At 31.4% G+C, this 14,817-nt stretch overlaps 1 protein-coding gene across 1 annotated transcript; it reads left to right on the top strand.

Moving 5' to 3' along the window:
- The first annotated feature begins 10,801 nt into the window (after positions 1–10,801).
- LOC117916947 lies at positions 10,802–13,324 on the top strand. Its single transcript, XM_034833189.1, has 3 exons — positions 10,802–11,108; positions 11,259–11,659; positions 12,224–13,324. Exons 1-3 carry the CDS (start codon positions 10,802–10,804, stop codon positions 13,322–13,324), a joined length of 1,809 nt encoding a protein of 602 aa, XP_034689080.1.
- Positions 13,325–14,817: the final 1,493 nt, after the last annotated feature.

The following is a 14,817-nucleotide window of genomic DNA, read 5'->3' as shown; positions in this document are numbered from 1 at the left end:
AACTTTCTTATGGGTTTCTAAATGAAATTATGGATCATGCATGTTCAGATGGGGGTCCCGAAAGCGATAGGATTGGATGTACCAAATTTAATGAAGGATGTACCAAAATTTGTGAAGGATGTACCAAAAGTTCCAAAGTTTGTTTTGAAGTAGGGAACGATCTCCAATCACTTCTCAAAGATCCCTAAAAGAATAAACAAACCATGAGTAATAAGGATTAGATGTACCAAATTTAGTAAATGATGTAGCAAAGGGGCCAATGTCCATTCTGAAGTGGGGAACGACCTCCAATCACTTTGTAAGATTGTCCAAAGAAATAAATGAACCATGGGAAGGATGTTAGGTGTGTCGTTAGCTTAAGGATTGGATGTATCAAATTTTCTTAAGAATGTACCTAGGGTATCAAAGTCTGTTTCAGAATAGGAAACAACCTCCAATCACTTTCCAAAGATCCTTAAAGGAATTAATGGACCATGAGTAATCAGATAAGGGTCCTGATAGCTCAAGGATTAGATGTACCAAATTTTTGGTATAGAGATTCAACTGGTATCATTTTATAATACAGATTGAAATTTATGTGAATGAAATAAAATATACTAGCTAGTTTCCTGTAATGAGCTAAATAAAAAAAGTAGTTAAAAATAAAAAGATAATATAAAATTAAAAAAATTAAAAATGAACAATTAAAAAAATTTTAAAATGATAAATATTTTTTTAAAAAAATTCTTTGGAATATGGATGGTACATGATTTCATTTTGGAACTCATGAGGAAGTGATTGGGGGTCGATTCTCACCTCGGAATGCACTTTGGAACCCTTGGTTCATTCACAAAATTTGGTACATCCTTTATAATGTACCAAATTTTGTGAAGAATGTACCAATGTTGCCAAAGTCCGTTATGAGATGGGGAACGACCTTCAATAACTTCTTGAGGGTATCCAAAGGAAAAAATGGACTATGAAAATGGAGATAAGTGTTCTGTTAGCTCAAGGATTGAATGTATCAAATTTTCTCAATCATGTACCTAGGGTTCCAAAGTCCATTTCGGAGTAGGGAACGATCTCCAATCACGTCTCAAAGATCTCTAAAGGAATAAATAGACAATGGGTAATAAGATAGAGGTTTTACTAGCTCAAGTATGTACCAAATATTTTTAAGGATGTACCAAGAGTGCCAAAGTTTGTTCTGATGTGGGAAATGACCTTCAATCACTACCTAAGGGTCCTCAAATGATAATATGGACCATGGGAAGATGGATAGGGGTCTCGATAGCCCGAGGATTGGATGTACCAAAATTTCTTAACGATGCACCAAATTTCCTTAAGGATGTACCTAAGGTTCTAAAGTTCATTTCGGAGTAGGGAACGATCTCTAATTACTTCCTAAAGATCCCTAAAGAAATAAACGAACCACGGGTAATAATATAGAGGTCCTGGTAGCTCGGGGATTGGATGTACAAAATTGTTTAAGGATGTGCCAAATTTTATGAAATATGTACCAAATTTTATAAATGATGTGCCAAATTGTCTTTAGAATGTACCTTGGGTTCCAATGTCCGTTTTAGGGTGGGGAATAACCTCTAATTCTTTCTCAAGGGTCCCCAAAGGAATATATGAACCATGAAAATGAAAATAGGGGTCTTGGTTCCTCTAAGAATGGATATACCTAGGATCTCAAAGTTCTTTTTGGGGTGGGCAAAAACCTCCAATTACTTATCGAGGGTCCCAAAGGAATATATACACCGTGATAAGTATGATAGTGTTTCTGGTTCTCCTAAGCATTAATTTACCTATTTTTTTTTTAAGAATGTACCTATTTTTTATGAAATTAATATAAAAGGTTAAATACAATTTTTTATGAAAAATATATTTTCTTTTATATTTTATTTTAATTAAAAATTAAAGATTTTAACCAAAAAGAAGTTAGATCCACAATCAATTTAAAATCATAAGAAAAATGATAAAAGCACCATCACTTATTGTGATTTGGATATGATAAATTTAAAATGAAAATTAAAAGAAAAATAATGTAAATAATAAAATAGTATTACAATGATATTTTTACTTTTATATGTGATAGAATTTACAAAATAAATAAATCTTTTGTTTAATATTAATATAAAAAATCTTATATCATAAACTTCTAAATAATAAAATGGAAATTTTAAATTTAAACCTTAATTTATAAAATGTATTATTATAATTAATATTTAAAATCATTATTATTTATGGGATAATATTTTCATTTTTGTCCATTATATATTTTGTTTTTATTTAATTTGTTATATTAATTATTTATTATATATTATTATTTTAAGTTTAATATGTCAAAAAAATAATTAAAATAAAAAAATTTAGACAAATTAGAGAGTAAAAATAAATTAAAACTAAAGAAGTTTTATGAGAAAATGCATAAGCATATTAAAAAGAATATAAAGGAAAAAAAAAAGAAAAATAATAATAATAACTATAATAGGTGACCATGGATTATGGTGGCAGGAGAGGAAAAAAAAAAAAAGTGGAAACGTGACAAGTGGTAAAGGAGATATATTGATAGGAGAAAAATAATAAAAATAAATGACACATGTACTTGTGAACAAGTGGTATTAAATTAGTGTGTACTTTGTCCTTTACTTTTGAGGGTAATTGTGGAACAAATTTGAAAGCACTATTAGGGTGCATGAATAGACAATATTTTTTCCTATTTTACACCAAAATTAAAAAGAAAAAAGTAAAGTTCCAAAATCTCATATTTTTTGTAGTTGGTGTATGGTTAGATGATTTTCCCAATAAAATTTGAGAGATCCTATTTTTAGCATTTTTATGTCATCTTGGGATTTGGTAGTAAATTGAAATAGGATGGAAGTGAAGGTAAATCATAACACAAATTCACTATCTTAGTGAATGGAGGTAAATCATAATATCATAGAGAAATCAAAATCTTTAACGAGTTTAAGATTTGATTTTCATAACAATGAAATTTTTATTCTTATTCTCATTCTACATAATCATTCAAACACATTAATGAATCAACATGAAATTAATTCCTCTTCCCAGTCTTTATTCCATCGTTTTAAATATCACTTGAATTTTGTTGAAAAACTAAGAAAAAGAACAATTCCTTATTTCAGAATTAACATATTTGTTTTCTTAACTTTCATTATCATGCTTGTTTTTTTAACTTATCATGTATTTTAAGATATTTTTATCGTAATGAAAAAAATTAATTTTTTTTAAGGCTATATTTGGTTCTTGGAAATTTTGAGAGACAATGCGAGAGAGAAAATAGAGAGGAAAAGTAGAAGGAAAGAAAAAATGAAAGAAAAATAAAAAATTATGTTTAAATTCAATAAATATTTTTTTATACTTATTCAAACTCATTTTACTTATTTCCCTATGTTACATAAAGATTAAATAATTTTTAAAAAATATAAATTTTTGACAAATTTTAATTATGTTTGATTTTCATTTGTATTTTTCATGATAAAACCGAACATGAGAAAACCTTTTTTTTTTTTTTTTTGCCATTTTTTTTTCTTACCTTAGTATTTTTCAGGAACCAAACATAACCTTAATATTTATAACCTTATAAATTTTACAACATCCAAACCTGATTTCTCACTTATAATCAAATCAAAATCTTTCTTAAAATTTCTTCTAATTTTTTTATTTAAAAATGAATCAAACTATATCACTTTAATGTAATTTGATAAATGAGTTTATTATAAATTAAAAAAAATCATTAAAAAACATAATAAAACTAATATAAGTTTATTTATTTTTATTTTTATTTTTTTTTATAGTTTTGTCAAAGTGCCTTTAAGCTTTTTTTTAATCATATCATTGCTTTGTTCTAGTTCAAATTCAAAATCTACTTACTCGAGCTATATATACATAAATCGAAAAAAATATTAAAGGCACTCAGTATATAAAGTATCTAAAAATAAACTATACGAGTTCTGAATTTTCAAAAACTTCCTAAACATTTAACATTTCCCTATCTCAAATCTTAATCTTCGATTTCATTAACATCACTATCATCATCCTCAGAAGCCAACAATTCTTTCCTTCTCTTTTTCAACTTTTTATAATGTTTCATCTCTATCTTCATTATTGTTTTCTACAACTTTTTCCTTTTCTTTAGTTCTTTCGTCGGTTGTAAGATACTTAAACCCTTCAAATAAGTAATACAACTAATATGTAAATAAATGAAAAATCATATAATCATTTACCATTTTAAAAAAACAACATTTCAAGAAGTTTGACTTTTGACTTTAAAATATATACATTTTGAGGAAAATAATTATCCAAATATATAACCCAATAGTGAAAATCATCAAAATTTCAAAACTACCCTCTAACCTTCACTTCAATCACCAACTACTTTAATTTTGTTTTTTAACTTTGATATGACAAGTCAAAGAGCTCATCTGGTTATTTTTTAAAAAAAATTGATATATGGTAACCAATCGTTTCACATGATTTTTTTTCCCTTTCATAATACCTCCATTTTTTTGCTTTAATAATAATAATAATAATAATAATAATATAAATAATTAATAAGAACAAATTTAACATAAATAATTAATAAGAGCAAATTAAATATAAAAATAAATATGTAATGAACAAATTTAGAGATTTAGTACATAAGCTAAATAAAACATTTATTTATTCTGTAAATCTTATTTCATTATTATATTATTTTGTTATTTACATTTTTTATTTTTTATTTTTAATTTTCATGTGAAAATAAAAGTTGGTGATCATGGATTTAATCTTTTGTTTATGAATCCAATTTGATCGTAGTTTTAATTTTTTTAATTAAAATTTTTAATATTTTTAATTATATAAAATAAAAACTTGGTTGTGGTTCTAACATTTTGCTTTGTTAAAATTTTTAAATTTTTACTTGTATAAAATAAAAAATAAAATATGTTTTTCATAAATAAAAAAAAGTTGTATTTAATCATTTATATTAATTTTCTCTTCATTTTATTAAAAATTAAAATTTTTGCATTCAAATTGCATACAATCAACACAACCCTTGGAAAAGTACCATGCTTTTATTAAAAAATACAATTGAAGTATGTTCCACTGTGGTGGAAAGGTTGTATCGCTCTTCTTTAACTTACGATAAAGTATGTTATTGTTTGTTACATGCATAACATCTCATGTAATGATGAAATAATTTGAATCGAATGAATGTTATTGTGTAACAATACTGATACAACCCTTAGAAAAAATGGTATTACTTTTTATAGAAAAAGTACAACTTAAGTGTTTTAAAAGTATCACTTTGCTAAAAGAGTGGTATACCTTTAGTATACTTCAATATAACTTTTTTCATAAAAAAAAATGGTACTAAAGAGTTGTGTTGATCGGTGTTATTACATAATAATACCCCATTGAATTCTTCGTTACTTCATTATTACATAAGATATTGAGCACTTAACAGGTATAATAGTGTGGACCTCGCATTTTGCTCGATGCATTCCCATTCAATGGCGTGACTCGCTTTTTTTATTTATTTAGTGAAAATATGATTTTTAGAAAAGATTTGGAGTCGCCACTTATTTTTGTTTTATTTTTAAAGGGGAAAAAAAAAACCCTAAGTGTGACTTCTAAAGAAAAACATGTCTGTGAAAAACCAAAGTCAAGTCTGGGGGTCAGGTTACTTATTGGAAAAGTACGGTAAAAAGACCGTAGCACCCCTTTTAAGTCCTTAAAAATAGGTCTCTACTAAATAAGGTGAAACAAATGTGGCAATTGATAAGGGAATCAATGGATACCAAAATGATCATAGATCAAAAGCAAATCATGATAACGAATAAATAAACAAAGTGAGAGTGAGAACGTACCTTGGCAGTGGGTAATAAAGCGCTACCATGGAAACAAAGTTAGCTCAAGTATAAAATTATCACATGCATATCAAAGAGCAAGACTAAGATCAAACAATATTCATTAAGCATAATAATTGACAATCATAAGAGAAAACTCATATGTAAGGCCCCTACCAAAGCACAATTGATTTTACATGAATTAATCTCACAAATTCCATTGTTTTGGAATTATGAAAATTGTTTTCATGCTTATTAAAAATCAAGAAAAATAAAAGATTATTTGAAAATCAAAGAAAATTTTTGAAAGTGTTTACCTGAAGGGAAATGTAGCAAGTTTATTAAAAATGAGTTTTTTTGACCTAAAACCCTAATAAAGGAAGAAAAGGTATATAATTATATATATATATATATATATATATATATATATATATATTTGAAAACTAGAGTGAAACTAAAACTATTTGAAAGAAAACTAGAGTTTTGAAAATTATTTGAAAATTGAAATCTTAAAAATTAAATTTAAAAAAAAAATTGAAATGGGAGTTTTGAAAATTAAATTTGAAAATTGGAATTTTGAAAAATTATTTGAAAATGAGAGTTTCGAAAATTGGAAATTTGGAAAAGTATTTGAAAATGGAAGTTTTGAAAATTAAATTTGAAAATGAGAATTTTGGAAAATTATTTGAAAATAAAAGTTTTGAAAATTAAACTTAAAAATTAGAATGTTGGAAAATGATTCGAGAATGGAAGTTTTGAAAATTGGAATTTTGGAAAATTATTTGAGAATAGAAAATTTGAAAATTGGAATTTTTGAAAATTATTTGAGAATGAGAGTTTTGAAAATTAAATATGAAAATTGAAGTTTTTGAAAATTATTTGAAAATTGGAGTTTTGAAAATTGAAGTTTTGAAAATTATTTGAGAATTAGAGTTTTGTAAATTAAGTTTGAAAATTGAAATTTTGGAAAATTAAATTTTTGCATCAAAATATGAAAAATTAAAAAAAAAAAAAAAAAAAAAAAAAAAAAGGTATGGTAGTTAGGATTGCATGCCAAAGATGGCTATGCATGAGTAGGGCCCGGGGTGCCGGGTGTAGGTGGTAGAAAGTATGGGGCGGGACACTGGTAGTGTTGAGTCCGAACCCTTGAAAGAACTCACTATCTTGAACTATAGATTCATTTAGTAAAGCACTCCAAACATAATATAGCAAGAACGTTTTTTTCATCAGTATTCCTCTCATCAATTTTTTGTGAATTCATCATTCTCTCTATTTCCTTTGCTTTATAGTCACAGTCTTCACTTGTAACCATATTGATCATCACACAAATTTGGCGCGAAAATGAGCTACTCTTTTGCAAAGCTCTCTGTGAAACAATTTTCTCAAGACTTTTCTGACTTAGGGCCTCCATTTCATTAAAATTTCATGAGACCCCCCTACCAAATAGATCCAAAAGCCAGAAAAGGAAATCCCAAAACGAAACAAGCAATTGTAATAGTTATAAAACCCCATTTTTATCAAATATAAAACCCTATTTCATCAATTTAAACTGTGACCAACCATACGATAATGATGATCAAAATTACAAACCCACAAATGCAATTGGGCAAAATCCATTTTCAACATTCAATAAATTAGGGTGCAATAATCAAATCCAAAAACTCAAACCTGTCAGCGGCGAAAGAGAGCGACAGATCTGAGCACTGTCTTGCACAAATTTCAGTGAGCGACCCCCCGCTCCAAGCCTGCAGCTAGCTCACTCCCCTGCTGAAAACCCTTCTCTTCATTTCCTATAGCTGACACTCCCTCAGCTCAGTCCAACCCTCCTCTCTCTCAAGCCTACAGCTAGCTCTTCCTACAACTCTCTTTCTCTCTCAAAACCTCCGAAAATCAATCACCCATGGACAACCCTCTTTTTCCCCCCATTTGCTATATATTTTTTTTCTTTTCTTCTACCAATCCCCCAAAAACAAAGCACCCACTCTCCAGATTTTTCTCCCATATCCCTCTCTCCAGCTGAAAAACCTTCTTGAATCAACCCCTCACCATCCTATTTTCTTCTCCTATAAGCTTCCACCATTTTTCCTTAACTTCCAGTCCCATCCTTCATTCGTTCCACTGTTCTTGGTTCAACGAAGATGTCACCAATCCAACCACCACCATGGCAAGGTAGTGACGTCCTTTGCCACGCGTCTCAACATACAGCTCCTGCAGAAGTCGTCCCCTACTCCTGAAAAATGAGAGAAAAAAAAAAAAAAAGGCTCTCCCAAGTAGCCAACAAGAGAGGTCTACAAATAGGCCTTACCTTAAACCAAAGAAAATGATACAACCTTTTCATCATAGTGATACTTTTTTTTATAAAAGAGTAGTACCCTCTTTTTATGAAAAGGTAAAATTGAAATGTATTAGAAGTGTACCATTCTTTTTGCATAGTGATACTTTTAACACAATATATATTTTAAATAAAAAGCAATATCATATTTTATTAAAAAAAAAAAGATACAATTGAAGTGCATTAAAAATGCATTGCCCTTTTAAGATAGTGATATTTTTTCTTATAAAGGATCATGTCAATCGGTGTTATTGTGAAATGAAATTCACTTAATTCATGTTATTTCACCATTACACAAGACATCAAATGTGTAAGGGTGGTAACATACTTAATCATAAACCAAAGAAGAGTGATATATCCTTCTAACGATAGTGGTACTTTTAACACACTTTAATGATATTTTTTCATAAAAGAGTGGTACCATTTTTTCAAGAGTTGTGTTGATTGGTTCACAACTTCAATATGCAAATTTTTAATTTTTAATAAAATTAAAAGAAAATTAATATAGAATATTAAATACAATTTTTATGAAAAATATATTTTATTTTAGTTTTATATTAAAAAATTTTCAATATTTTAATCAAGCAAAAGGTTAGAACCACAATCAAAAATTTATTTTATATGAATAAAAAAATTAAACATTTTAACTAAGGAAAAGGTTATGATTACTACTCCAAAACCACACATTTTAGATACTAACTTTCATGAGTTTCACACCTTTTGAGTAGTAATTATGCCTAATATGCCCAAGTAATACATTGCTACCCTTGCAATAGATACTAATGGTTCTTTGTTAAGTTTTGGAGATATTTTAAGGTGATTTTTGAAGCATGGAGGGACAAATGGAAAATGGAATGGAGAAGGGTACATAATGTGGATGAAGAAGAAGAGGAAATGCACTTGGACCAAGCTTTGGAGCTTAATTGAAGGTGGTGGAGATGGATTAAACATGAAGAAATGAGAGAAATTGCAAAGAGGAGTCGGAAAAGCATATTTCTCGATTTCACATGACCATGCGAAATTTTCGCATAGTCATGCGAAATGAAACAGAATGGGTATTGGCTGCAGCACATAAGGGAATTGTGAAAAGTGATTTCGCATGACCATGCGAAATTTTCGCACAGTCATGCGAAACGCTTCAGAAGAACGAAAATGAAGCTGATGGACTTTCCACTTTGCACCATCATGCGAGATTGCTATGGGCTCGTGCGAAAATGCATTTTCTCCAGATTCCTTGATGAAAAAGCATCCGGAAGACCTCTAAAATGTTGCCAAGTGTCCTTTTAACCTTGGCCTATAAATAGAAATGGGATTGACTCATTTAGGAACTTTTTGATACATTTTCTAATTGTAGAACTTTTCATACTTCTTCTCTCTATATAATTCTCCACTTTCCTTCAGTTTCTCTTATTTTCTCGATAGCCAAACATGTCTTGTGAGATCAAATCCCCAAGCATGAGTGGCTAAATCTCGTTTTTCTCGGAGGAGGGAGGATCTAGAGGCAAGATCTATGGTGAATTAGAGAATTGAGCTTGAATTGCAAAGACAATTTGATCCAATTGATTGATTAATTGAAATTTGGGGATTTTTCTCTTCAAATTGTCTTGGATGATTACTACAATGCAAGCTAGGTAGATTCATCAAATTCTTAATGCTAGATTTGATGAGATTGAATAGTTGCATAGTGTGAATCATTGGAAGATAATTTAAGATGAATTGAATATATGATTCAAATTGATCTCTTGGATTAGATTACCTAATTTGAAGAGAAATTAGATCTAGATCTAAAGTTAAATAAAAAATCGGTTTAGATGAAAATTTAGGTTTTCAATCTAATTTGATGAAAATTAGATCTTAACACCTATTCACCATGGAAATTGCTCTCTAGAAAATCCTAACTCCGAGAATCTCACATCTTATTAATTTTCTTCTCTTTTACACTTCATTTTCAATTCAATTTGAATACATTGCTATCTTGAGATTTTATCATGCAATTTCAAGTAAATTTCACTTGATCACCATCATTTCTTATCATCTCGTTTAAGCCTTAATTACCGAGAATAATCCATCCTTGTGGACGATACCTAAATACCACTATACTACAGTAGTTTGTACTAAAACCACATTTTTGATCGGGTACAAATTGCTATAGAATAGTGAATTAGGTTATAAATTTTGTTTTGATCCAATAAACGACAAAATCTGAGCGATCAAAAATGGCGCCATTGCCGGGGATGGTGCCAAGGTGATTGAGGCATTTTCTTTGGTGAGGATTAACTCTTGTGATCCATATCACAAGATTGGTGAAGTTCTCTTTACCAATTCTCCACTTTCATTTTTTTTTTCTTCCAGATTTCATTTTTTTTTTTCTTTTTCTCTTTTGTTTTGTTTTTTTTTTGTGTGTTTTGGTTTTCCTTTGTTTGTTGTGTAGGTGAACCCTTGTATGCTCCATTGGGAACAAAATTCTAAGGGAAGGTTGGAAAGAACTAATTCATCTACTGAAGTGCTGAATATTGGAACTACTACAAATACAATGGAACCTCAAGGTGAAGATCAACTAAGTCAACATGGTCCAAATGAAGAAAATTTCCATTTGTATCGATCTATGATGGATCATATGCATCCACCGAGAATGACTGCACCATCATGCATTGTTCCTCCTAGTGAGCAAATGATCATCCGTCCTTACTTGGTGCCACTTCTTCTTCAATTCCATGGAATGGAGAATGAGAATCCTTACACTCACATAAAGGATTTTGAAGAAGTATGTCATACTTTTCAAGAAGGGGTTGCATCAATTGATCTTATGAGGCTTAAATTGTTTCCTTTCACTCTCAAGGACAAGGTAAAAGTGTGGTTGAATTCTTGGAGACCGCGAAGTATCCGCTCATGGCCTGAACTACAAGCTGAATTTTTGAAGAAGTTTTTTCCAGCTCCTCGTACTAGTGGACTGAAGAGACAAATTTCCAATTTTGTGGCCATGGAGAATGAAAAATTTTATGCTTGTTGGGAGAGATATATGGAGGCTGTCAATGCTTGTCCTCATTATGGTTTTGACACTTGGATGTTGGTAAGCTACTTTTATGAAGGTATGTCACCGGCTATGAAACAATTGCTAGAAACCATGTGTGGAGGAGACTTTATGAGCAAAAGTCCTGATGAAGCTTTGGATTTTCTAAACTATGTGGCTGAAATATCTAGATCATGGGATGAACCTCATGGAAAAGATTCCAGCAAAGTCAAGCCCCAAAACAATGCTAAAGGAGGAATGTACACTTTGAATAAGGATGTAGATGTGCAAGTAAAAATGGCAACTCTATCAAGGAGATTGGAAGAACTTGAAGCAAGAGGAGCTAATGAAATCAAAGTGGTTAATGATGTTCCAATGCAAATTGCTCAATGCTCCATATGTCAATCCGGTGAACATCTAGTGAGCGAATGCCCCACCATACTAGCTGTTAGAGAAATGTTTATGGAGCAAGCTAATATTGTTGGATTTGTTAAACACTCCAACAGTTCTCCATTTTCAAACACTTATAATCCGGGGTGGAGGAATCATCCAAATCTATCTTGGAAGAGTGGACAAGGACAATTTTCTTCTAACATGCAAACTTCTCAACCTCAAGCTTCACTAGTAGAACAAGTTATAGTGAATTTGAGTAAAGTGATGGGTGACTTCATTGGAGATCAAAAGAGTATCAATACTCAATTAAATCAAAGGATGGATCATGTGGAGACATCTTTCAATCAGAAATTTGATAGCTTGCAAACCAATCTCACACAAAAATTTGATAATATGCAGCTTGCTATTTCCAAACTCACAAGTATGCATACGGTGCAAGAAAAAGGAAAATTCCCTTTACAACCCCAACAGAATCCAAGGGGAGTTCATGAAATCGGAGAAAAAAATGAAAATTCGGCTAAGGTAGATGAAGTGAAGGCAATCATTACCTTAAGAGGTGGCAAACAAGTTGATCAACCTATGCCAAAACCAAAAGAGAATAAAGGAGTGGAACAAGAAGAAAATGTGAAAGAACAAGAAAAAGAGAAAAAGGTGAATGAAGATGATGGACCAAAGCAAGATGAGATTGTCAATGAAGAGGTTAAGAAGAAAGATAAGCTCTTATCTCCACCTTTTCCAAAAGCTCTTCGATCAAGGAAGGTGGTAAATAATGCAACTGAGATTTTTGAAGTTCTCAAGCAAGTCAAAGTTAACATACCACTCCTAGACATGATCAAGCAAGTTCCTCCCTATGCCAAGTTCCTTAAAGATTTATGTACAATGAAGAGGGGTTTGAACATCAACAAGAAAGCTTTCTTAACTGAACAAGTTAGTGCAATCATCCAATGTAAGACTCCAATCAAATATAAAGATCCAGGGTATCCTACCATTTCGGTGAATATTGGAGATACATATGTAGAGAAAGCTCTTCTTGACTTGGGTGCAAGTGTAAATCTTCTTCCCTATTCGGTGTACAAGCAATTGGGGCTAGGGGAACTCAAGCCTACTTCTATCACATTATCTTTGGCTGATAGGTCAATTAAAATTCCAAGAGGAATGATTGAAGACGTATTGGTTCAAGTGGATAAGTTTTACTATCCGGTTGATTTTATTGTCCTTGATACGGAGCCAATAGCAAGAGAACCTAATCATGTTCCAATCATTCTTGGAAGACCTTTCTTAGCCACAAAAAATGCTTTAATAAATTGCCGGAATGAGGTAATGCAGCTCACTTTTGGGAATATGACTCTTGAGCTGAATATTTTTCATCTATGCAAGAGACATCCAAATCAAGATGAGGATGAACAAGAAGAGGCTTGCTTGATTGATACTCTTATAGAAGAACATGTGGAAGGAATAAGAGAGGAAGAGATGGAAAAGGCTTATGAAGAATTTGAAGAAATTGAACAAGAGGAAAAAATTGAGGAAGCTAATGAAATTACTTCCATTAATCATCCAATGCAATGGAAAGCAAAAGAAAAGCCTTTATCTCTAACCAATGATGAAGAAGAAAAGAAAGAAGAATCACCTAAGCTCAATCTCAAGCCCTTGCCAACTGATTTAAAATATGCATACCTTGAGGAAGATAAGTTTCCGGTGGCGATCTCTTCAAAATTATCATACCAACAAAAACTAGCTTGTTGGAAGTTCTAAGAAAATGCAAAGAAGCTATTGGTTGGTCCATTTCTGATCTTAAGGGGATAAGTCCTTTGGTATGCACTCACCACATTTATTTGGAGGAAAATGCTAAGCCAATTCGTCAACCTCAAAGGCGATTGAATCCTCACATGCAAGAAGTTGTTCGAAATGAGGTACTTAAGCTGTTACAAGCTGGAATTATCTACTCTATTTCGGATAGCACTTGGGTGAGTCCTACTCAAGTTGTACCTAAAAAGTCGGGAGTAACCGTGGTACAAAATGAAAAGGGAGAATCTATTCCCACAAGATTGACCATGGGATGGAGGGTGTGTATTGACTATCGAAAGTTGAACGCTGTCACAAGAAATGATCATTTTCCTCTTCCATTCATGGACCAAGTATTGGAGAGGGTTTCGGGACATTCTTATTATTGTTTTCTTGATGGTTACTCTGGTTATTTTCAGATTGAGATTGCCTTGGAAGATCAAAAGAAGACAACATTCACTTACCCTTTTGGTACCTATGCATATAGGAGAATGCCATTTGGTTTATGCAATGCTCCCGAAACTTTTCAAAGATGCATGCTAAGTATCTTTAGTGACATGGTAGAGAGAATCATGGAAGTTTTCATGGACGACCTTACCATCTATGGTGAGGATTTTGGAGACTGTCTCTCAAATTTGGAAACAATACTTCAAAGGTGCATTGAGAAAAATTTAGTGGTAAATTGGGAGAAATGCCATTTTATGGTAGAAAAAGGCATTGTCTTAGGTCATGTTATCTCAAGGAAAGGGATCGAAGTGGATAAAGCAAAGATTGAGATAATTGTGAATCTACCACCACCAACAAATGTTAAAGAAGTTAGACAATTCCTTGGTCATGCAGGTTTTTATAGACGTTTCATCAAGGATTTCTCTAAGCTAGCAAGACCTATGTGTGCCTTACTTGCTAAGGATGTCAAATTCAAATGGGATCAAAATTGTCAACATTGCTTTGAAGAGTTGAAGAGACTATTGACTACTGCACCTATTGTGAGAAGACCAAATTGGGACCTGCCTTTTGAAGTTATGTGTGATGCAAGTGATCAAGCAATGGGAGCAATTCTAGGGCAAAGAGATGAGGGGAAACCTTATGTTATCTACTATGCAAGTAAAACTCTTAATGAGGCACAAAAGAACTACACCACCACTGAAAAAGAGTTGCTTGTGGTTGTCTTTGCATTAGACAAGTTTAGAGCATATCTTGTTGGAGCTCCTATAGTGATCTTCACCGACCATTCAGCTTTGAAATATTTAGTCAACAAGAAAGACTCTAAAGCAAGGCTAATTCGTTGGATTTTACTTCTTCAAGAATTCAATCTTGAAATAAAGGATAAGAAAGGTGTAGAGAATGTGGTAGCTGACCATCTATCCCGAATTTCTGTGGAACACATTCCGAAAAGCCCCCTCATCAATGAAGAATTTCCTGATGATGCTCTTTTGAACGTAGACACCAATCCATGGTATGCT

This window comes from Vitis riparia, chromosome 6 (genome assembly GCF_004353265.1).
Source record: "Vitis riparia cultivar Riparia Gloire de Montpellier isolate 1030 chromosome 6, EGFV_Vit.rip_1.0, whole genome shotgun sequence".
NCBI lineage: Eukaryota > Viridiplantae > Streptophyta > Magnoliopsida > Vitales > Vitaceae > Vitis > Vitis riparia.
Note: the sequence above shows the minus strand (reverse complement) of the source record. Positions and strands in the feature narration are given on the sequence as shown.